Genomic DNA, 26,022 nt, shown 5'->3' on the forward strand with positions numbered 1-26,022 from the left:
GCGCTATAACAACTGCTGTTAACATCAAAGTAATTCTACTACGTCGTTTTTGCAAGCCTTCACACGTTTCTCCTGTCAGGTTGGATATCTTAACAAACTTCTGGCAGACGAAGGAGGTCAGCTCATCAAGGGCTCTGAGACGATGAAACTCGACATTGTTGACATCCAACTTCATCGAGATCAAAGAATCAACTTTGAAACATGCCCAGTTGGTGGTCATAATCATCATGGCCGTGTCGAGAGGAAAATTCGTGAGGTCAGATCATCCTTAGAAAAATCAATGCACAACGAAAGACTTTCAATCATACAGTGGAAGACAATGGCAGCCATCCTCACAAACTCCATTAATGATGCACCAATAGCTGTTCGAAACGTTAAAGGAAACTTCGAAATGGGAGACTTGCTAACACCCAACCGTTTAATCCTTGGGCGAAACAACAATCGTGGCCCAAGTGGTACCTTATCTGTTGAAAATGATTAGGACAAGATTATCCGATCGAACCAAAAGATCTACGACGCTTAGTTTGACTCATGGCTAGTGTCACACGTTCCAAATCTTATTGAACAACCAAAATGGTTCAACTCAAACAAGCACGTCAAGGCTGGTGATATCGTTTTGTTTACAAAACAGGATTCCGTCATTTCATCCACGTATCAATATGGGATTATCAAAGAAGTGAAAGTGGCTCGTGATGACAAAATACGAAAAGTTGTCGTTGAATACCAAAATTCATCTGAAAATGTAAAACGTCTGACTACAAGATCTGTGAGATCACTGGTATTAATTCACTGTGTTGATGAACTAGATCTATCTAAAGAACTTTTCAAGTGTTCAACTTGAATATAGGATCAATGGGAAAATTCAAATAAATTGTTTTTTCAAATACAAATATATTTTTCAATTCAATATTTTTGTGGGGGGAGTGTTACAGCATCAGCTGCAGTTTTGTCTGTTTTCAGTTTCATGTTCTTTTGGTCTTTTCAGTTTCCTGCCTTTTGGCATTTTTTCAGTCTGGTCTCTGTTTTGTCTTGTTTTTTGTATTTGGAGTTTTTTGTCCCTTTTGGCCATTTTTATGTTGATCTATGCTAATTTATTCATCAAATCAATATTTATTTAGTCAACTTTGCTTTATTTTTGCATAACTAATTTATAAATTTTTGGTCTGTATTTTACACATCAAAGTGCATAAATTGCAGAGTCACTCTCAGACCTGCTATTCATTTCACAAGAGACACTTGAAGGGTGAACATCAAATTCAATTTCAATTCAAACTCAACTATATCTATTTCACATTTTCACAACATTCACAACAGGCTAGCTGGTAAGTTTGCTTTTCAGTGTTTGTTTTTGTTTGCCATTTTTGCCTGGGTGCTTTCTTTTTGCTTAGTCATGCACTTGTAGGATTAAGGTCGGCCATCTTGGATTTTTATTTTCTACTTACATTTTTCAACATAGACATACAAATGTCTTCTTGTCACCCTTCATTGTTTCTGCCCCAACAACTTATTGCACTCACGGGTGCCGCCCGACTTTCGAACTTTGGACCCTTACCTAGGCTGCATGCATCCCCAAATTAGTTTTGATATAGGGGATGCGAATCGGGCTCTGATATCGCTTCCGAGAAAATTACCGAAAATTAGCTATGTATTTTGCAGAATTTTGGCGACTTGTATTTTTCAAAAAACTCGATGTGTATTGCTTGAGTTATTTGATGACGTAAATAGAAATCAAATAAAGATTCAAATAAAAAGAACATATGGCTAGAAATCTCTCATTCTCCTCTCTTTCTTTTTGTTTATCGAAATTAATTGAATTAGCAAACAAAACTCTCAAGATAACAAAAGACGACAAACTGTCAATGAAAGTTCTCTATCATTCAACACTTTTTTTTGGTTAGCAGATTTTTTGCTAAGTTCGGAACGGTTTTGTGAGCCTGATTATATCAAAACTTATCAGAGGGGATGTGTGCAGCCTAACCCTTACTGGGACTAAAAAGGAGAAAACAAATTAAAATTTTGGGAATTTTACGACCCTTAGCGGGACAAATTTGACCAATTTTGACCAAATTTCGATCTTTCAGAGGGTAAAAAGTTTAAATTTTCCTATTTTTCCGACCCTTAGCGGGACTTTGGAAGTCCAAAAAAGGTACCCTTAAGGGCGGCACATACCGTAACCTCCATTTGCCTAAGTACCCCCTCCCCCGGGTCATTTTCCTTCAAAATTACAAGACATGATGAGTTAATTTTCTTAAAAATACAATGGAAACAGTGTTAATTCCACCAGGGTTTGAATTAACGACTCGTGATTCGTGATTCACGAGTCAATTTAGAATTTTCACGAGTCAATTTTGGCTGAGATGAAAAGATTTACGAATTGAAATAAAAATTTCATTTCTCTAGCTGTTAGTGTTAAAGAAAGTATCTGGATCCACATCTTTCTCTATTATGTTCTTTCTCTCTTTCACTGGAAGACGTGTTACTATTAATGGGGAAAAATAACAAAAAACTGATGGCGTGAGTTTGTTAGTTGTGTTACTTTGTGATCTTTTTCTTCTAAGAATCAACTGGCTTTTTATTCTAATAAACTCATTTAATATGCATAACACTATTTATTAGTCAGCCCCGGTGACTCTTCAAATCGGTTCGATGATTTTTTCCAGATGGTGGTGGTGGTGGTGGTGGTCGTTAAGACTTTCATTTTTGATTCCGATTTCGGATTATTTTTGGGAAACAGGATTTCGGGATTATTTAGCGCGCGAAAATAATTTTTTCTTGCCAAGATAAAATAAGAAGAGAAAAAAAAACCCATAACATAAAAAGACGCTTATAATTGGGAGTTTCTAAACATCGACCAGAAATGGCGACCACGACCAGCGACCACGACCAGCGACCAGATAATAAATTTGGATTATCGAGTTTATCTGCTCTCTCCACCTTAGAGAATGTTTAAATCAAGTCCTCAGAATACTAAAAAGTTACCTTTGAAGTAACCAGTCATTTTCTTGACAAAGTGACACTATTTGACAAAAATATTGACAGGGTCGTTAAGTATGATGTTTGTAAGTTTTGTTACACCAAATATTTTAATTATGCTGAATGAGATGCCTTTAGTATGAATAGATAGAACTTATCAGTAGGAAAAAATTGGGAAGGCCAGTTTTAGAGATATGAATCTAATCAATTATTCTATTGTCTTTATGCTGACAAAATGACTAATTTCGACAGAAATAACAATCTGATCATGAAATACAAAGCTTCTCAAACCATTTTCAAAAAATTTTGTGCCACTAATTATTGTGATGCTCTCTCGGTGATGCTGATAATACAAAAGGATAGAAATCGACACCATAATCAAGCTCCAAGAGCGTCGAAATGGTTGTTTTACATATTTGACACGTGGCTTTAATTAGATGAGACAGGGGCGAGCTTACTCTTCAATATTAACTATACTCAAATGATTAGGAGAGACACTCTACGTTGGAGAATGAGAAAAAACTCGATAACCCAAATTTATCTGGTCGCTGGTCGTGGTCGCCAGTCGTGGTCGTCATTTCTGGTCGACGTTTTTTCGGGAGTTTCTAAACATCGACCAAAAATGGCGACCACGACCAGCGACCACGACCGGCGACCAGATAAATTTGGGTTATCGAGTTTTTCCTCTTTCTCCACCGTAGAGTGTCTCTTTTGTCCCAAATTACCCCCGTCTTTTCTTTTTTCTTTTTTGATAAATCGTCATAGCAATACAATGATTTTCTTTTTTTCTTTGTTCAATGAAAGAAAATTGATAATTATGAAAACAACAGCACAATAACTTCATTATTTTCTTTCTTTGATTGGATGTGACGAAATAATGTAAATTTATGCAAATTTTGGTTACCCCAAATTTGATGTAACTCTCGGACGAGAATTTCATACACGATACGCATCCCCTATAACAAAATAAATTCTGGGGAAGCGCGCAGCCTAAGCTCACCCTGTCTCACTTACAGTGATTATAAAGCCACATGCAAAACGTGTAGAGCAGCCATTTCAACGCTCTTGGAGTTTGAATAGAGTGTCAATTTCTATCCTTTTGTATTTTCGACATCAAATTAATTAGTGGCAAAATTTGTGCTGGAATTTATTTAGGAAGCTTTATATTTGATCATCAGATCATTATTTTGTCAAAATAAGGCATTTTGACAATGTAAGGACAATAGAATAATTGATGAGATTGATATCTCTAGAACTGGCCTTCTCAGCTTTTTCCTACTGACAATTTCTATCTATTCATACTAAAAGCATCTTATTCGGTACAATTAAAATATTTGGTGTAAACATGGATTTATCATAGAATTCTGGATGCACAACGAGCTGGTTTTCATCGATTTCTCATGTTCTAGCCTTGTCCGCAGTAATGCCATTATTGTTCACCCTCCTCCATTCACTAATAATTTTTCGTAAATTTTTTTATTACATTTTTCATCAAAACACAGCTATACAATTCCCAAATGAGACTTAAAGATCTCTCAAGAGAGTCAAATGCATCACATTGATTGCTAATGATATGTCGTTATGACGTTTCAAGCTGTGAGAAAGATGCGACAAACATGCTATGTATAAGAAATTGAATGTTGACACCAGAAAATTTCAAACTTCCACCTCGCCGAAACCACCGTGCCACCACGTGCCTCCAAAAGATTTTCATATCACAATGAAGCCAAGATACTCCAGTCTAACATATGTCAATCCTAGCTCTGCCCAGGAAAAAATTGGAAAGATATTGCCAACCTTATTTTCAGCGTCATTCTAGGCTTTTTACTCAATTTTTCTTGTTTGATGAAGTTTTTTTCACATTTAATTTCATAAATGTATTCGTTAAGCTTTCTTGCTTTCATTTTCAAAGTTGCATCCGGTAAATATACAAAAACAAGAAGTTACAGGACTTTTTAGAAATGGGATTATTAATCATTTTTCAAAATCAGGGACCTTCGAGCCGCCATGACAGTTGTCCTTTGCGGACAAAGCTAGAACATCGATTGTTTTCTAAAACAATGGAAAGACAATAGTTCGCTCTCCACCGTTTTATTTGATGTTTATCCAGAGTTCTATGATAAATCCATGGTGTAAAAAAGCCCTACAGGCATCACATTTAACTACCCTGTCAATATTTTTGTCAAAAAGTGTCACTTTGTCTAAAAAATGACTGTTAACGTCAATGTATGTATGTATGTAATAGTTTATTTCAAGTTGACGAACAGGTAGCAACAAAGGCTAATAAAAGTCAACGCTACTTTACAATTTGTAAGGTGATTACAGTTGAGGCACAAGGGCCTCTAAACCGTTCTTGTACAAAAAATCTTTTTAAAATATAATTTTTCACGAGGGCTTCCTCGTACCCTCCATTTAAAATCGTCATTCGATCTGGCTTTATTCATCTCGTCTGCTCTCTTTTTCCACTCTTTGATTTGTTCCCTCTCCATTTTTGTCAAGTCGTCGGTGATACTTAATTTCACGTACTTCTCGTGTTGTTTCAATTCAGTCAACTTCTTCATGAATCTGTATTTGTTATGACTGTCTTTGAATACAACTTTGATTGGGCGCATAACCTTAGATTCTTTTCCAACACGAGAGACGTAGGTTGGTTGAGTCTTTAAATTAACGTCATTCAGAAGCTCAGTAACGAAATCGATATCTTCTTTATTTTCATTTTCATTTACCCCATGGATAATGATATTTGCGTCTGTCGATAGTTTCCTTTGGTCCTCAATTTGTTCGTCGATTTTTTCATCTCGTAGTAGCTGTTTCATGCTATTTACGCTTAATTGATCATTGTTTTTAGTGGCTTCAGCAAAACTTTTCTTACGTGGTTCTGTTGCGGTTTGAATTTTTGCAGTCTTGTTATTCAACGTCTCTTCTATCTTGGATGTTAGTTTTGTTTCTAGCGTGGAAAACTGGCTCTGTATTAGATTGGTAACTTGATTTTTATCCTTGATGTATTCCTGATATCTTGCCTGTATCTTTGATCATTGTGTTTAGACTTTTTTCACTCTCACTTTTGACTTTTATTATACTTTCACACGATTCGATTTCTTTATAACTGTGCGTGCAGCTTTTAATTCTTTCCACTTGATTATGAACTTTTCTACCGAGTTCTTTTGCCGGAGAGCAACAAGTTATACACACGTATTTTCGGTAACCTTTATTTAAAAACATATTTAACTGGTATGGTGGTAGTCCAGTGCAGGCATAATGTAGCGTTCGTTGGCATTTATGACATTGAATTCTCATTTTTTCATCGTCTTTTATACAATTATGCTCGGTACATCGATTGTTGTCACTCGCATCTTCATCAGGGATCAGGATCTTGCCAGGTGATGTCGTTTTTGGTTGAAATTTGGCTATTTTTTCCATATTTTTAAAATTTTATTGAAAATTCTTCATTTTGAAAAATAAACGAAGAGCACAACCTTTCTGTTTGACGTCAAATTTATTGTTTATTCAAAAGTCACTTTTAGTATTCTCTAGCTAGAGTAATTCTCAGCCACGTGCTCAGTGGTTCATTTGAAAGCCACATCAGGACTCGATTTGGATGTTTTCTACGGTGGAGAGAGCAGGTAAACTCGATAACCCAAATTTATCTGGTCGCCGGTCGTGGTCGCTGGTCGTGGTCACCATTTCTGGTCGAGGTTTAGAAACTCCAAAAGTTTTCTCACTTCTCTTTTTACATATTTTATATAAAGATAGCTTTTTAAAACATTTAGCTTTTTGTAAAGGATCGGTTTACATGGTGAGATAAGGCGAGCCCAATTTAAATTGTTGTTCTACCGGCAGATCGTTAGCAAAATATGGGTCGGTCGGTCGGTAAAATAAGAATACATTTTTCATTTATCAGGGTTGGTAATGTATCGTATAAGTATAAAATGTTTTCCAAAAAATATCTGGATCAAAAATTCACTTTATTCTATTTTCGATGAAGATGTTAGTGTATGGAATGCTTGATTTTCTAAATTTTTCAATTTTTTGAATTAATTTTCAGCTTTATTCAAATTTTACTCTTTCAAATAACTAGTGTGTAAAATATATTGTAGTGGAAATTCAATATTATTATTTTTAGATTTTAGCTAAAATAGGGTCGGTCGGGCCCGTAGAACAACAAATTAAATTAGTCTCGCCTAACACGTGATATTGTGCGACAAGAAACTTGAGATAAAATTTTGTTTACTGCAACTACGCTTCAGCGAATCAAAGAAATATAGCGAATGAATGAAACTTTGGAAATAACGAAGAAAATATTTTATTGAAATTAGCATAAATGCGCAAAAATTAATATTTTTTATGCATGAATCGTGCATCATGTATTGCAAATCTTAAATATCACCAACCCTGTAGGCTTGTGTACACAAGAATATCATCATCATGGAAATTGGAAAGCAGCCGGCGAGACGACCTTTTTTTCCGATTTGTTCTGAGAGTTAGTCTACACAATAGACAGCTCCATGCTTTTAGGCCTTACTCTTGGTCTATAGGCACTGCTATAGGCGGCCATTAGTAACCCCCACCGGTAATCGCTTATTAATAGTTTTAAAAATAATTGAAAACTTTCACAAAATATGTTTATCAATAGAGATTTCAAATAAAAGAATGTTTAAAACACATTGCAAATCTTAAATATCACCAACCCTGTAGGCTTGCTTGTGTACACAAGAATATCATCATCATGGAAATTCGAAAGCAGCCGGCGAGACGACCTTTTTTTCCGATTTGTTCTGAGAGTTAGTCTACACAATAGACAGCTCCATGCTTTTAGGCCTTACTCTTGGGGCACTGCTATAGGCGGCCATTTAGTAACCCTCACCGGGAATCCTTATTAATAGTTTTAAAAATAATTGAAAACTTTCACAAAATATGTTTATCAATAGAGATTTTAAATAAAAGAATGTTTAAAACACAGCTGATTGGCTTAGGTTTCAAAACTCTCTATTGCTTCATTAAAACCTCATTGCGCATGCGATTTATCCGGAGAATTTCAATATTCAAAACAAGAGCAGTGCTCATATCCCGAAGAGTGAGACCCGGAAAACCCGAGTCATTTTTCCCGAGCTGTTTTTCCGAGTTACGAAAAACCCGAGTTATGAAGTCATTTTCAGAAAATTACGACGTCACACTCAAATTTATAACTCGGTTTTTTTTCCTTCCATTAAATTTTCGAGTTATTTCATGAATTTTAGCTCGGTTTTTTTTCCTTCTGTTAAATTTTCGAGTTATTTCAAGAATTTTAACTCGGTTTTTTTTTCTTCCTTTAAATTTTCGAGTTATTTCCAGATTTTAAATCGGTTTTTTTTTCTTCCATTAATTTTTCGAGTTATTTCAAGATTTTTAACTCGTTTTTTTTTCCTTCTTTTAAGATTTCGAGTTATTTTTCTTCCTTTAAATTTTCGAGTTAATTTTCTTTTCTTTAAAGTTTCGAGTTATTCCCTTAGAGAATCTAAATTAGAATTTAGAAACTTTAAACTTTAAACTTTAGAATTAAAAACTTGTCCCCAGTACCTTAGCTGTAACAAAATACTTTTAAGAGGCTTTGGGGTCTGGTATCTAAGTTCCAATCGAATCTAATTAGCCTTTGAAAGAACGGTTTCCTGTTTTCGATTTTAATATACGTAAACAATGAAAAAGATTGGAAAGAGAAAACAAAACTTTTGAAACGAGGCACATAATCTTCGAGTTATATGATCGAGTTATATGGCTTCGAGTTATAAAATCTTCGAGTTAAGGCCCGTAACTCGAAATAAAAATGAAGTATTTTTATTTTTAGTTATTTTTTTAACTCGGTTTTTTAATTGACAATTTTCTTCTCGAGTTATATAACTCGGATTTTTTATTACAAATAATTTCATCGAGTTATATTCCTCGTTTTAACTCGATAGAAAAATAATGATTTTTTCCATCGAGTTAAAATGTTGATTTTAACTCAAAATTAAAATGGCAAATTTTTTCATCGAGTTATATGACGTATTTGAACTCGAAAGAAAAAAGGCAAATTTTTCCATCGAGTTAATGATGACAGGCTCTTTTGTCGTCGATTTCCACAGATTGTGGATGGGCTATAGCTTTCTTATAGTAGTAGAGTCAAATAAATATATAGAATAATCACAATAAGCGTGTCTATTTTTTATTTGTCAATCACCTCAGGGACAAAAACTAGACTACACTGTAAACTTGGTGAAAAATGCACTGTAAGGGTGTATTTTTCGGGAAAACCACTGCGATTTTTAGCCCACACATACTGTCAGTCCAAAATCCGACTACACCCCCTGGGCTCTTAGAGAGACTGCCTTTCGAAGATTCTGCCCATTTTTTCGATTTTTTCTCACCCTAAGAGAAGAGAGACTAATTTCCTCCCTCGAAATTTCAGCCAGAATTTTCATAAATTTTGGTCTAAGATTCAAGAATTTATGACCCTTTGAGGGAGTCGGTTTTTTTTATTTCAGTAATTTTGGTACCCTTACAGAGACTCAATTGTTTGTTAATGGTTTTTGTACTCCTTTGAGGAAAGTGTCTGAAAAAAAACTCTTATTATGTGCACCCATTTTGCCTAAGTGGGGGTACTTAGGCTTTAACGGTTATAGAACCACTAGAATGCAGAAAGCATAGTCGATTGATAAGGTTATGGGCATTTTTTGATGACGCCACTTTTTAATACAAATTCCTGTAAATAAGATTTTCAAAAAGTTCTCGAAAGGCAATTCTGACTATTTTATGACGAAAAGTAGATGACGAAACTGGGGTCAATTTTAAAACTTCGTCGTTTAGAACCCTAAAATGGCTGAAAAAAATGGACAAAACTCTGCAACATTGCTTGATTACACAGCAAAAATCCATTTGCTTCCATGGTTTCAAACGGCTGAAATTGTTATTTGAAAAGTCAATTTTCCATCCGACATGTAACTAACTTACAGACACAACTAACCCTATTTACGTAACTCGAAACCAATATTGTAACATTTTGATTTCGAGTTATATAACTCGAGATCATTTTGATGACATTTTAATTTCGAGTTATATAACTCGAAATCATTTTGACGAAATTTTCATTTCGAGTTATTTAACTTGAAATCAAAATGCTGTATAAATGATTTCGATTTATTTTCCTTGATTTAACTCGAGAGGAAAATGGTCAATAAAAAAACCGAGTTAAAAAATTAACTGAAGCATTTTTATTTCGAGTTACGGGCCTTAACTCGAAGATTTCATAACTCGAAGCCATATAACTCGATCATATAACTCGAAGATTATGTGCCTCGCAAAAATTTCATTATTTTTTTCACTTGCGTTTTTACCTTTTTATGCGCTTGCGGACCGCGTGTTTTCTGAGCTTACACTTTTTAGAATTTATTTTCAATCGTTGTACGAATTGCGGTCAGTTTTCTCTTTATTTACTTCTCACAAAATAGGCAAGACACAAGACACAAGATCAACTTCCAATATGGCGTCCCCATCAGAGAGTGGAAACGATAACTTCGAAAGTGGAAGTGGAAATGGAAGGTATGAATTATAAAAATTTTGACTTCACAATTAGTAAAACTAAAGTCTATTCACGATAAGTGTGCACTCTTTTTTCATTTACCTATAACTTTTGAAGGAATTCTTCAATCTTTATAAATTTGGTATCATTGGAAAGATATTAGTGAGTGGAACAATTTGAAATAAAAAAATATTTAAAAAAATTCTAAAAATGAAGATGAAAATGAAGAAGAAAAAAATGAAGATCTTGTATAAAAGTGCTATAACTATCATTTTCACTGAAGTGAATCCTTAATCATCGAACGTCATCACTGTGAAAAAAATTCTCTAAAATAATCATTCAGTCAAAAGATATCAAACAAAGTTATAAGCTGATTGAAGTCTAAAAACGCTGTTTTCTGCAGTTTTTTGCTGTTTTTGGGGGTCAATCACTTATGAACTTTGTATCATAACTTTATATTGAATAAATATTTTAATAAAATTTCTTCACAGTGATTATCTAAATCAAAGAATCTCTCCAGTGAAAATGAAAGTTATGGCACTCTTCTACAAGATCTTCATTTTTTTCTTCTTCATTTTCATCTTCATTTTTAGAATTTTTTTAAAATTTTTTTTTATTTCAAATTGTTCCACTCACTAATATCTTTCCAATGATACCAAATTTATAAAGATTGAAGAATTCCTTCAAAAGTTATAGGTAAATGAAAAAAGAGTGCACACTTATCGTGAATAGACTTTAATTCACCATGATTTATTGCATACACTTTAATGCTGGTGGAGGAATGGCTGTTCAATTCATGGGGAGATTTCATTATAATATGTGACTGTGTCTAAGCTCTTTTCAGTATATCACCTAGCCTGGAGATCTTTGCTATGATTTCTTCTTTTATGTCGCTTTTTATAAGTTTCCCAATTCCGCACTAAGATTCCTTTGCCGTTTTTCTAGCGGAAAAAGACCAGGACTTAGGAAACAAATATTAAATTTGATTCTTTTTTTGTTCGTATTTCTAAATTTCACGATAAAAAGAACTATTTACAAATTATTTTCTTTAACAGGCGTTGAATCGACATTGACATATTTAATGATGTCATAATCAATGCCGTGCATATTTTGTCAGCGCCGTGCATATTTTGTCAACATCCTTTTCATTGGATAAATACCACTAAAATATACAAGATGAGTAAACATAAATTTATCGCCCGCGAGCACAGCTTAGCTAAGCGCACCTCTCTTATTCATTATCTAAGAATTGAAGCGGGCAAAGATTACCGCGCAGGCTAATAGCGGACAAAGGTTTTTTGAAGATATTTTCAGTTATAATTCGAGGTAGAACAAACTAAACATAGAAAGGGGGTATTTTTAGTCCTCTATACGATGATCGGTATTTTTTTTGAATTCTATGTTTAGATTTTTCTACCCAGCCCGGCTGCTACGACGTTTGTTTGAAATCGTAAGCGAAACCAAAATAATTTTGCACACACTGCCGTTTGCGTAATATAAAAAAAATGAAAGGAGGCCCTGACTGCTTACCACTAAGTAAAGAAAAATAGTTTCAACCTTTCTATTATTTTCAGCTCTAGAAAAGGGTGTCGAATTTAGACGAGGGATGTCGACATTAGACCAAGTTACGGTAGTTTATATACATATTTAAAAAATAATGGAGATAATTTCCAAACTTTTTCTGGAAAGTTGCTGGAATTAATTATCTCCGTACAGTAATCATAATCAACAGAATAGCGGCACTTCACAAAAAAAGACCAACCGTTAGCGAAAACATTTGTTTTGGTTAAAATTGTTCTATAAAATAGCGAAGCGAACAAATACTTAGGTATATAAAAGGAGCAAAAGAAATGGAATTGACATTTGTCACGGAATAACCTCTCAAAAATTGATATTTCTAGTGAAATTTCTTTACGTCACAAGCTCTAACCCCCCCCCACCCCTTCATGTCAATTTGACGTTAGTCATGGGAAAAATCAATATGTGAGTGACCCCTTCATAGTGCAGAAAAGGGTCTGATCCCCCCTTGTTAAATGATCCCTCAAGAAGGGGGCTTCTTGGCACCCCCTAACCTTTGAAAATGCCTATACCCCTAGGGTTTTGCGCTAAATTTTGGAAAATATATAGTGTATGGTGCGATCAGATAATCGCAAACTTCTTTCTTGCTTCTTGTTGACTCAGACTACTCAAACAGAAAAACTTCCTTTCATGCAGACCAAATTTCATAACAGTGCTGGAAAATAATCTACAATATATTTAAGACCCCCCCCCCTTCTTAAACAATCCCCCCTCCTTGCTATCCCCCCCTTTTTAATGAAAATTTCTGACCCCCCCCCCTTAAGAAAGGGGGGTCTGAACATAATGTCCCTTAGGCAGTTTTGTATGGACAAGCACAAGACTTTCTGTACCTTAAGCTTTAGGTACAGAAACAGACAGAAACCCTTTCCAATCTCATGCTGGTTAGGGTGGGTAAAATAGCGGAAGGATTTCGAAAAAGTGACAAGAATTCTTAGTGCCGAAATGGGACACTTATAAAAAACAACAGTAGATACTGATGGCAAAAAGAATAGCATGGTTTGGGCTGATAACTTAAAATTAATTTTAATAAAGGTTGAAAACACAGCCAATCAAACTTTGTTATTCTTTACTTTAAAAAAAGCAAGTTCTGAAATTCGGTTTTAATTTTAGTAAGTGAGGACAACGCTAAATTCCAATTTCCACTGTAAATTTTTTCTGCCTCACAGCTTGAACCCGTCCTGTACCGTGAAGTCGGGTAACTTGCATAGTCATCAAATGACTGACCAATCAAAGCAGCAAAATTTCAAAACAAATGAACTACGCAGCTCCGCTCACAGCTCTACTCACAGCTCTACTCTACGATTTTTGTTTTGATTTAAATTTGTATTTTGATGACCAGCCAGGTCATTCATTTGAGGGCTAGGAATGTTAGCCTCCACTCATGCAAGTTACATAATCTCAAGGTATTGTAACTTGTTCTACTGTCGACATCCCTCTCCTAATCTCAACACCCTTCTTTAGAGATAGGAAAAGTAGAAAGGTCAGAATCGCTTGTGGAAACTATATTTCTTTGCTTAGCGACCAGAGTAGCCTGGAGATCCATGCAATGATCTCTTATTTTACATACTGATGGCGAAATATATAGCATGGTTAGAGCTGAGATTTTGAATTTCCTAGACCCTAATGACGGTTGAAAACACAATTAAATTCTGTTATTCTTTCACTGGTCACACTTTCTTAGAGAAAACCCAAGTTCCGAAATTTGTTTTTTATTTAAGTAAGTGAGGACAGCAGCGCTAAATTCAAATTTCCTCAGATTTTCTACTGTTAATTTTTTGAGGCTGAAATTTCTGCATCACAGCTCGAGGGGGGTCGGTACTAAGTTGTGGGGGCCAGTGCCAGGTGGTGGTCTGATAAGGTAAGTAAAAAACAACTTAGTACATGGTACTAAGTGGTGGTCCTAATTGAAAAAAACATTTTTGCAACTTTGTATCAAGGGACTAAATGGTGGTCTCAATACCAAATATGAGGCATCAAGTTAGTATCTGGTACTCAAAATCCTGAATAATAACAAAATTTCTTATTATAGGCAGTCTATATTTACCAGACATATCTCTAATAGTCTACTGGATTGATATTAGAAGGGCGGCCCAGAAAAGTTTTAAGGGTTGCCCTTATTTCTGGACCCATTTATTGAAAACCTAAGGTAAAGCCCAAGAGCTAATTTTTTTGGAAAATTTCAAACTTATTTTAGGCCAAAACCAATTATAGAATCTGAAGGCTCTTGAAAAACTATGTAGAAGACTTTTAAAAGCAAGTATGGCCGATTTCTTTACTGAACGGGAGTTATTTGATGAAGAAGTGTTGGTTTCCCCCTCATTTTGGTCATTTTGGAATCGCATATGTACTTATGAATATGCCCAGGTTGAGATTGAGGTTGAGATTGTTTGGACAAATGAATACAGGTTTATCGAAATTGGATGTTAAATTTTTTGCCAGTTTCTACAATAAATTTTGAATAAGATAGTTTAGAGGCTTTAAAAATTCAATGAAGCAATGGTAAGGGGATGAGGTTTTTCAAAATGATGGACTATTTAAGGATGTAATTACATGCTTACCACAAATTCAGCTCAATTCCAATTAGCAATATGTCTGTAAGTAAGGCGTACACAGCTGCAATCTACATTCACTAAAATTTTGGTAAAAACAGTCTTTTTGGTGGAAAAACTCTAGAAAAAGTGCCCTTTTTGACCAACACCTGACGCTGCCCTGCCTTTCTAAAATCTTGCCTTTTCATTAGCCCCCCCCTCTTTGAAAATTGCTTGGAATGGACCCCTCTTCATTCACTCCATTTGCTATACCTGGGAGATCGAATGCTGAGGTGGAGCGCCACACCTACTCTCAGCTCCCACTAACTTACCGCTTGGATCAGTTTACCCAATCTGCGCTGAGTTGACGGTGACCAGGGTTCGAACCCACAAACCTTAAATTGTAAGACAAATGCTCTACTGACTGAGCTACTCGGCCACTGAATAGTTCCTAACTAGTTCTAATAATGTTCTTAAAACTAATAACGATTGGTACAATATTCATTCATTGTCTTTTTATGTTTGAATAAAACATCATGTAGAATGTTGAACAAATCGCCAAAAAGAAATTCCAGCAGACAAACTTTTTTTGCTGCTCTATTGCCCCTGTGTCACCCCTCGTTGACATCAGCAAGCAACCATTATGACCAACCATTAACTCTCTTGGAAAATTTCAAATCACACTATAGCTTGAACAAGGTGCTGTCTGAAAGTTGGTGTTTTTTATATAATATATTTTGTAGACAGAGGCCCCCCCAGCGGCACCCCTAATCACGCCATCACGCAAAAAAATTTTCTCCATCACGCATCACGAAAATCGCTAAAATTTGTCATCACGCAAAAAATAGCGAAAAATAGCCCAAATCACGCATCACGCCTCAAATTTTTGCCCTATCACGCATCACGCCAAAGTCTTGATCACGCCATCACGCCAAATAAAATCTCTAATCACGCCATCACGCAAGAAAAAAGTCCCGATCACGCCATCACGCAAACCGCTGGGGGGGCCTCTAGACAGGCCAGAAAACTCTGATTTTGTCATTCTGTGAATCTCAATTGTTATCTGTTTCAGGTCAGATCGAGATTTTGATAATTTCGGGGGTGGATACGGAGGTGGACGTAGAGGGCGTGGCGGAAGAGGCGGCCGTGATCGAGGTGGCAGAGGCGGTGGTGGATACAACAACAGAGGCGGTGGTGGATACAACAACAGAGGCGGTGGTGGTGGAGGTATCAAAGTTTCTATAATCTATCTTTTTTAATAACCCATATATTTAGCTTCAAAACTTATTCTACAAGTCAATTTTTCGAATCTTCAGGGCTTTTGGAACAAGGAATTGAGTGTCCTCTCTCAAATTAAGAAAGATTTTCTGCAATGAATTAGTGTGGTTTAGATTTGTATACCCTTAGTTTGAATGATTTATTTAGGTTACTACCAAGGAGGTGGTGGTGACAGGGATGTGTCGATTCCAGAAGAACCACCTTTCAAAGCGTATGTAGGAAACCTTCCTTATCAATGTGTCCAAGGAGATGTGGACCGAATCTTTGCAGAGCTCAAGGTTCGTAGTTTATGACTTAATTTAATACTTAGTTGATCCAATCTTTGATCTAATCACTGTCACTTTCTCGCGTAAAAACTATGTTAACAGCCTTTTCAATGCTCTAATCGTGGTGAATTTATTAATTGTTTACTGTTGAAATTGCGTTGTAAACCTGGTGTAATCTTGTACTATTTCAGGTGCGACACATCAACCTGGTACGTGATCGTGAAACTGACGAATTCAGAGGTTTGTGTGTATCTATATCAAAAGTTCCAATCAAAATATAGTTAAAGTGTTAGGGTAAGGGTTTATGACTGAGTGATCACAGGAGTCATAAATGTAGAAGTCCTAGATTATGAGGCAGAGTGAAAATGCCGGCTCTTATCTTACTGGACCGTTATTTTTTTTGTTTCAGCTACAACGCATAAAGGCATAGCTCCGACTGGGGTTCTAGGTCCCCCCGCCAAATTTAGGTCCCCCCCTGAGAACAAGGTCCCTCCAGCCTGATAAAATTTTAAGGTCCCAGTATAGGGGAAAAATTTTATGGCATTCACAAAGCTCTATTTACATGTGTGTACACTTTTAGAGAATGCAATAGAATGTCTTCATTTTTGCATTTTAACCCTTTAAGTGCCACGGTCATTTTTTTGCTAAGTTTTTTAAAGAAAATCGCTAGTTCAAACTTTAAAGGCTTATATCTCCAGATCTAGAAGGAGTTAAAAGCTCGTTTATAGTCCGTTGGATAGCTTAGAGTCTCCTCTTTCTTTTAGGCGCCTTCGGCGCCGCCCGATTTAGGCGCGGACCTGACTGAATGATAGAAAGGTGCCGAGTGGTAAAACTTCAAACTAATACGCTGGAGGACAGAATCAAGTTTCTCAGGGCCAAATTTGGCTTCGCCCTCCTACATAGCCCATGTCTGATATATACGACATTGGCACTTAAAGGGTTCACACTTTGCATGAAAACATAAAGGGTTAGAGAAATTAAAAACCAACAGTAAAGAAAAATATTTAGGAAGTGTTATTTAGCCCCCAGAATTACATAAACTAATGCAGGCCCCCCCCCAAGATAGAGCTCCCCCCGCCTGTCAGGAAAAACAATCAGCTCCCACCTCTTATATGGAAAATTTTAGGTGTAGCTCCCCCCGCTCAGGCGGGGGGGGGTGCGAGCCATGAAAGGAGTGATTATAGGAAAGTCTCTAAGAGATTCTCTAAAGGACCTCCTAATATTCTTAACCTTTGAAACTAAAATCAAGCCTTTATTCAGAAATAAAATGATGATGTAAGTAATATGAAAATTTATTTTTAGGATTCGCATGGGTAGAGTTTGACGACAAAGAATCGCTGATAAAAGCATTAGAGTTCGACAAAGCACAATTTGGTGATCGAAAATTGAGAGTAAACGTTTCCCGCAACAATAGACTCGATGGCGGAAGGGGCGGCCGTGGCGGTGGCGATGGTGAGATTTTATTTTGTAACCTTAGCATGAACTATCGATATGACCCAGACTGAATAGTTTTTTTTACTTTACAAATCAAGGGTTCGAAGTTAACAGTGCTTTCGAAAAAAGCTGTCAAAATCTTTCCTCGTTAACAACTTCTTTTTCTACAGATCGTGGTGGTCGTGGCGGACGAGGACGTGGCAGCGGCGGCGGATTCGGTGGCGGTGATCGATATAATAATGACTTCTTGTATGATAACTGATGATGGCGTAAGCCGAAAAGCTTTTTATCCAATTTTCAAATATATTTTATATTTCACAACTTCACGGGTTTTTCTTGAGTTTTTTACAGAATAATTTCTTCTTAGAGAGGAAGGGACATTTCTAGAAAAAATTCATGTTGGTTTATGATAAGAGGAAATGATCGAGGTTAGATACAATTTTTATAATCGTTACCCCATAAAATGGAAAAAAACAACAAAATAAATTTTTATTGAGTTCGGAATTACACAAAACGAAATTATTGATATTTATGAAACTTTTAGTAATTTTTTTTTGGATTTTGGAATATACAAAATACCTAAAAGTGAATCAAGCGTGTAGTTGATATTTTCTAACCGGATTCTGAAAAATGTCCGTCTGATAGACCTTTTCATAACATTACAAACATCACTTGCCTTGCTTCGAAGTTATTGCCATGGTGATAAACTCCCAGCGGATTTTATTAAAACTGCTTCCTATTCATAAAAAATAATTTAATGTCTCAAGAGACATAATCACCATGGTAATTGTTTGAATACGAGGCAAGTTTTGTTCGTACGTAATTTATGAAAAGGTCTATTGTGTGTTTGCACCAAATATGGTGGGGCAGACCTGTGCAGACTTCAAAATAGATTGATTTTGCTAAATGATCGCCACATCTGGAGTTTGTTTCTTTTTAATCCTTAGAAATTTCTCTAGTTTGAGGAAGGAAGCATGAATTAATTGTACGAGAAAACTCATACAAAAGTTTCAAAATGATGATTTGTTATAATCCGTTCACTATCATATGAACGATAGCTTTTTTACAAACACTTAATTTTGAAAGTTCAACGAATATCCGCTGAAAATAAACGTACTGACTAAAAGTATCGTCATGGCTTTGGATAACTGGGTGTCCCACAAAGTTAATTAATAAAAAAATTATTTTAGAAGTGCTCAAACACGATAAAGAATTCACTTCAAAGAGAAACTTTTCTTCTAAAAGTCTTGGATGAAAGCTTAGAGTGAAAGTAATATTTTCGAAGAAAAAGAAGATTACACGAGTCTAAATAATATCCTTATAGAGCTGACAAAACGTTTATATGTAGAACTTCAAATTTGCATAGCTGGTTTCAGCTTCACGATGGATGACAAGCTGCGATAAGTCAGTAAAGAATTTTTATTCAGCACGGTCAATTTGCCCCCGCCCCTAAAAAAATATTTATTGTTGGGAAAAATCGGATACGTATGTGTATGTGTTTTAATTTCAGTTTTTAAGATTTTCATCTTTCACAATATTATTAAAAAATGAAGAAAAATCTCGTCAGAAAAATTTCACTTTTATTCCATGAACACATTTCTTTCTACAGGCAGCTTTTGATGAATATCCTTCGTGTTGCCAACTCTTTCCACATCCACTCCCGATGCACAATCCTTGCACTGAGTTCATCGTTGTCAAGGTCGTCATTGCCAACAACAAAATGAAAACGAAACCACAGAACTTCATCTCCTAAAATTTTTTTAAAAAGTTTAAAAAATCACTTATACTTTTAATTGCCCCTTCCACGCTTGATAAATTTGTCATTTCAAATACAACTCCCTTCCTAAACCAACTGAAAATTAGGGTAAGGCATCTATTAAAATTCGAAAAATTTTAGCCCAACTCAATTTTTTGAAAATATTTACTAATTTCGTTGTCCCATAGGAAATGTATGGTAAAGTTTTCGTCAGCTGAATGTGGCAATCAAACTTACTTTTTTTAATAGTTTTGTATTACTTTAAGTCTTGACTTAAGGAAAAGCTTGGGGCAACGATGTAAAAATAATAGATAACCAACTTGCCTTGATTCTTTTTAATTAGATATTATTGTTCTATAAACATTCATCTGTTTATTTTGTATCATGCAACCTTCATGCACTTTTCATACGTGAGATATCGCATTTCAAATCACACATATATTTTTCAGATAACAGCATTTTATGAGCGTTTATTTATCCAGGTGAAGATTAAGTGGTATTATGCCGATCTGTAGTCAATTTGTCTAAAGATTGGTACCTTTATCTTTTGAAAAAAATTCCAAAATTTGCAGTAAATAACAATTCAAATTTCTATCAATTCAGTGGATGTCAAAAAGTGTGTCAAAATCTAGCTAAAAGCATAACAAGCACTGCACACAGAGCTTTTTAATAGAGTGCTCATTTCAATAGGAAAACAATGGTTGTTCTCTTGGGAGAAGTGCCTTCTAGAGGTACTTTTCAAATAACAATTTCAGCCGTTTAAAACCATGGAAGCAAATGGATTTTTGCTGAGTAATCAAGCAATGTTGCGGATTTTTGGCCATTTTTTCAGCCATTTTAGGGTTCTAAACGAAGTTTTACAATTGACCCCAGTTTCGTCATCTTCTTTTCGTCATAAAATAGTCAGAATTGCCTTACGAGAACTATTTTTAAATCTTATTTACAGGAATTTGTATTAAAAAGTGACGTTATCAATAAAATTTCCCAGACTTTATCAATTGACTACGCTCTCTGGTAGTTCTAGAACCCTTAAAGCCTGGGGGTACTTAGGCAAAATGGATGCCGGGTATGTGCCAGCCACAATAAGGGTTCTTTTTCACACGCCCTCGAAAGTCCCTCAAAGAAGTACAAAAACCATTAACAATCAATTAAGTCTCTGTAAGGGTTCCAAAACTACCGAAATCAAAAACTATTGACTCCCTCAAAGGGTCATAAATTCTTGAATATTAGACTAAAATTTATGAAAATTCAGGCTGAATTTTTTATCAAATAATCTCTCTTCTCTAAAGGTGAGAAAAACGTCCAAAAATGGGCGGAATCTTCGAAATGCAGTCTCTCTAAGAGCCCGGGGGCAGTCGGATTTTGGACTGACGGTATGTTCGGGCTAAAAATCGGCATTCAAAATTGCAGTGGTTTTCCCGAAAAATATACACCCTTACAGTGCATTTTTCGCCAAGTCAAATAACCTTACAGTGCAGTCTAGTTTTTGTCCCTGAGGTGATTGACAAATAAAAAATAGACACGCTTTGTGTGATTATTCTATATATTTATGTAATTTTGCATCTAATAGGGATCCAAAAAGGGGATCGAATCCCTTGTAAAAAGTTTGACTGGGCAATTTCATTTTTGTTAGAACTTAGAAAATTATACCCTTACAGTGCAGTCGGTAAAAAAAGGGAATAAAGGCCTTAAAGGGATCTCTGTGTATGACAGTGATTTTACTCGAGCACCTTTAGGGAGTGGTCAGAGAATTTTAAAACTAAAAGACATTATTTTGAACTGTCCAAGGGGTTCTTTTCTGTTCACAATTTGACAATTCGGTTCTTATTGACTCTACTACTATAAGAAAGCTATAGCCCATCCACAATTCGTGGAAATCGACGACAAAAGAGCCTGTCATCATTAACTCGATGGAAAAATTTGCCTTTTTTCTTTCGAGTTAAAATACGTTATATAACTCGATGAAAAAATTTGCCATTTCGAGTTAAAAACAACATTTTAACTCGATGGAAAAAATTATTATTTTTCTCTCGAGTTAAAACGAGGAATATAACTCTATGAAATTATTTGTAATAAAAAATCCGAGTTATATAACTCGAGAGGAAAATGGTCATTAAAAAAACCGAGTTAAAAAAATAACTCGAAATAAAAATACTTCATTTTTATTTCGAGTTACGGGCCTTAACTCGAAGATTTCATAACTCGTCGAAGCCATATAACTCGATCATATAACTCGAAGATTATGTGCCTCCGTTTTTATTCATCCAATTAACCAACTAAATTAAAAACGTAAAAATCACGAAAACAAACACCCCTGAGATATTATTGTTTGCACATACCCGGCTCTCGAATATTTGCTTAAAATGGACAAAACAGTATTAAGAGCGTGTAGCGTCTCAAATTACAAGAAGAGACATAAGAAAGTCAATGTAATAAGAAAAGGGAAAACTGTACAGTTTTTAAAACAATGAAACTTTTGTAGAGTATGACGTCAAGTAACACGAAAATCGAGAAAGGAAATCTAGTGAAGTGACCAGTTTTTTTATCTTCCCGGATTTGAAATTAAGTTATTATTGGAAAATCGAGCATATTGTCGCACACGGTGATTTAAGTGTGGAACTCCCTGGATATTTCACCAGACAGTTTCACTAAACCCCGAGTCTCAGTGTACCCTGAAAAAATACAATTTAAGAAGATAGTAACTGGACGATAGTAACTTCGATCGAATGAATTTTATATTTACATAAAAGTGATCACTAATATTTCAATAACTCCAAACAAGAAGCCGGAGCGGCGTGAAGTCCCAGCTGACGTGGCAATAACCAAATGTCGTTTGTATCGGGTACCTTAAGGGCTCTGACCATAGTCCAAAAATCGATTTTGGTATTTGAACATAAAAGTTATATTTCAGGTTCCTTAACACTTTTAACAAAGAATTGCCTTTATAAATTGCTTTTTAATCGAATCCCTTAAGAGTAATTAAGAATTTAATTGCAAATTGACGTTATGAACTTTAAAAAGATGTTAATAATATGTTGCATCACCCTCTTTTACAAAAAGTGCTTAGTTTTAATGAGTAATTAACTTTTTTGTTTCAAAATTTCTTTACACTGTCCGCAAAGAATTGAACTATTTTAAATTTTGCGGAAAATTTTTCGAAAAAGATGTGTCAAAAGTTATGACTGTTTTTTTAAGCAAAATCCAGATGAAAAATTGACGAAAAACCACTATTTTGAAGATTTCGAGACGAAAAAGCATTTACAAAAATTTTCCGCAAAAATTTTTATTGTTCGGTAAATAATACACCATCTACTGCGAAAAATTTTTCAAAATGTTTTTTCTCCGCCAAAACTAAGCTCTTCAAAGTTGAAATACTCTTCCTCGCTAAAGTCTTCATTTTCTTCTTCATCAAATTTTTTCAATGCAATTTTTGAATTTTCAGATTCAGCAATAGTTTGTCTAACAGAAAATGTATAACATGCCATAGTTTTGTTGGTTACGTCAGTCAGAAAACACATTTTAAACACGGCAATTATGAAAAATTCACTATGGTCAGAGCCCTTAAGAGAATCAATGTTTGCGGAATCGTATTTTTGCAATTTTAGGGTTTAAAGTAAACATTGAGTCTTAGAATCCTAATGCACATTTTCGGCAGAGATTGAAATACGGAACATTCAAAAAGTTAAAAAAGTTCGAAAATTGGCTGAATGAAAAAAAAGGAAAGAAACCAGCTGCGCTGGAAGGTCAGGGGAAGGTCAGCAATGATAAAAGATACGCAATATATGTATACAATAGATTTGCGTTATGTTTTTGTTATTAGTATGAAAGAAAAAATCGGTTTAAATAAATTCACAAACTTCAAATGTCAAATGTTGACCGTCAAAGTTCAGAAATATCGATTTAACCCGTAGGCATCATGAAAAACATTCCAAACTTATTCAAATTTACAAATGAGCTGTATTTTAGTATCCTTTAATGAGTTACAGCATAAGTTTACTTGAAAAAATTCTCTGTCAGGTTTGAAAAATCCAACCACCGACCGTTTAGAGCGATAGATCCAAAATTGTCCATTTTCACGGGTTGCATCATGAAAAACATTCCAAACTTATTCAAATTTACAAATGAACTGTATTTTAGTATCCTTTAATGAGTTACAGCATAAGTTTACTTGAAAAAATTCTCTGTCAGGTTTGAAAAATCCAGCCACCGACCGTTTAGAGCGATATAGATCCAAAATTGTCCATTTTCACGGGTTGCACCATGAAAAACATTCCAAACTTATTCAAATTTACACATGAGCTGTATTTTAGTATCCTTTAATGAGTTACAGCATAAGTTTACTTGAAAAAATTCTCTGTCAGGTTTAAAAAATCCAGCCACCGACCGTTTAGAGCGATATATATCCAAAACTGACCATCTTTTTTAATTGAATTGAATTGAATATATTTTCGCTGCAACACAGCAGGATAACCCCTTACAAAAAACGGGTAGCATCATGAAAAACATTCCAAACTTATTCAAATTTACACATGAGCTGCATTTTATTATCATTTAATGAATTACAACATAATTTTACTTGAAAAAATTCTCTGTCAAGCTTGAAATATAAAACTCCAACATCCAAATGCTCCCACTTGCTCCCTGACCTGACTCCATCCATCTTGAAAAGGAAAACCTTAAAAAATACGTTGCCATAAAGAGAATGAAATTTGACTTTACTAACAATTCTATCCAATATAAGAGTAGGTCAAACATCGTGCGGGTAGGCGAGGCAAAAATTCTAAATCGGCCGCTGGTTTAGCCTGGACTGCTGGACTTGTTAATCTATTGCGTGCACAGGCTCCGACAAAACCAAAATCTTTTCGTTCAGTTGCTTTTTAAAGGCCCACTTGCGCTGCGCGGCTGGGCCAAATAACTGTTCCTTAATATAGTTGTCTAAAAAGTCGATAACACGATAATATCTCCAATTGATGTTATGGAAGGTTCCAGATCTAAATCAGTAACAAGTCTCTTTTCTAATAGTACGATTCGTAACTCTCTAGCTTTCCAGCATGTTTCGACTCTCCAGCACGCTTCCGACTCTCAGCTCTGGTTTAGTCGGCCCACTTTTAGCCCTGCCTATTCTAATTGCTAGAGTTGGCATAAAGTGGATCGAAAGTGGGCTGTCTTTGTTTGACTTTAGACGGCCAACTCTTTGCCGACTTTTGCGAAACAATAGTATAGCGTCATTGGTTGCGAGCTCGAAGTTCTATGCGCAAAATATTTTATGTCTGGTTTTATGGTGCGTGTGACCGCGATAAAAGTAAACAAACATGGTAGACTCAGCTGCGGAAAAATTATCCTCTCTCGTCGATCTATATCAAGTGAAGCAAGTTGCTGCAGAGAATTTTAACTGCATTACAATTCAAAATTTCGTGTACTTTTACAAGAAATCGTACAAAAGTTGGCTAAAAGTGGATCGAAAAACGGCTGTCTAAAGAGAGCCCGCTTTCTGCCTACTTTCTTGATTATGATCGGCAAAACCACTCGACGCGAATCAAAAGAGGGCACCATGTCGACTTTACATAACATTTCACTTTAGACAGCCCACTTTCGATCCACTTTATGCCAACTTTAATTAGCAATTAGAATAGGCAGGGCTAAAAGTGGGCCGACTAAACCAGAGCTCAGTATGCTTTCCGACCCCAACACTGATTTTGTGATTCCGGTATTTATAGTTTTTAGTTGTATGAGTATTTAGGGGACTGGATTTAGAGCCTGGGATCAATAGTCACGTTGGTTTAGTTGTTCGCGTCCATTCATGTGGTTTGGGATTGCTTCCTCGATCCCAGCTCATAAATCTTTCAGTGTTGTGCGTAGATTGATTCAGTCTTTTGGCTTTTTTCTCGATTATCTCAGTGTGTCAGTGGTTTGTAAACATATTAGTCACTCTTTGGCTAACGGGGTTGTAGTCTGTTTTCCTCGATGATCTTCATGCGTAAATATATTCAACGTGAATGGTATATGATGATTTTCCATTGACTGAATGCTGGTAGCTAGAGAAGGTCTTTTCATGGTCTATTCCTGCGTAAGCACGTTGGACTTGAATGGATAATGTAGATTGTTTATTTTGGGATGAGTGATGTTTTCTCAAAATATCTCTACTGTCACACCTCCATATAATGATAAGTGACGTCCTCGTCACTAAAGTATTTATTTCAAGTATAAAAACGATTCTCATACCATGTGCACCTTTTCAACATCCATTCCCATATGTATGTAAAAGTCACTAGTATATGCCAGCTTACCAGTGTCTCGTCAATACACATCAAAATGAATGTCTGGTATATGAACATCATTTCGTATTCTTAACAATTCGCTTGGGTACCCTTTCCAATTTCGGCTGTCTCTATTATTCATCATGTATTTTTCGGCCTTCTCTATTAATTGATGCGTATCGTGAATTAGTTCGTAATAAAACGCCACGTTCGTCGAAACGAAGTTTATCGTGAATTTGTTCGTAATAAAACGCCACGTTCATCGAAACGATGTTTATCGTGAATTAGTTCGTAATAAAACGCCACGTGCATCTTTGTGTTATCATCGACTTTGTTTTTCAATATTGTTTACCAAATTAACTAACCAGTTTCCAATTTTAAATTTAATTTCACAAAAATTTAGCTTCTTTAAAAATTATTT

General features: G+C 35.4%; 1 protein-coding gene across 1 annotated transcript; it reads left to right on the top strand.

Annotated features, from left to right (window-relative positions):
* Positions 1 to 1,177: 1,177 nt before the first annotated feature.
* LOC136814457 (eukaryotic translation initiation factor 4H-like) lies at positions 1,178 to 18,178 on the top strand. The gene is made up of 7 exons (XM_067071010.1): positions 1,178 to 1,322; positions 10,434 to 10,524; positions 15,683 to 15,837; positions 16,036 to 16,166; positions 16,346 to 16,394; positions 17,457 to 17,606; positions 17,759 to 18,178. Exons 2-7 carry the CDS (start codon positions 10,466 to 10,468, stop codon positions 17,848 to 17,850), a joined length of 636 nt encoding a protein of 211 aa, XP_066927111.1. The 5' UTR covers positions 1,178 to 1,322; positions 10,434 to 10,465; the 3' UTR covers positions 17,851 to 18,178.
* The last annotated feature ends 7,844 nt before the right edge of the window (positions 18,179 to 26,022 follow it).

Source organism: Clytia hemisphaerica, unplaced genomic scaffold (genome assembly GCF_902728285.1).
Source record: "Clytia hemisphaerica strain Z4C2 unplaced genomic scaffold, Clytia hemisphaerica genome assembly, whole genome shotgun sequence".
NCBI classification, from domain to species: Eukaryota; Metazoa; Cnidaria; class Hydrozoa; order Leptothecata; family Clytiidae; genus Clytia; species Clytia hemisphaerica.

What these genes read in the sequence shown, in the direction of transcription:
- LOC136814457 (XM_067071010.1), top strand. Translation starts at nt 10,466, where the DNA reads ATGGCGTCCCCATCAGAGAGTGGAAACGATAACTTCGAAAGTGGAAGT. An exon ending in GAATCTTTGCAGAGCTCAAG is followed by an intron (nt 16,167 to 16,345) that starts GTTCGTAGTTTA and finishes GTACTATTTCAG; the next exon opens with GTGCGACACATCAACCTGGT. An exon ending in TGAAACTGACGAATTCAGAG is followed by an intron (nt 16,395 to 17,456) that starts GTTTGTGTGTAT and finishes ATTTATTTTTAG; the next exon opens with GATTCGCATGGGTAGAGTTT.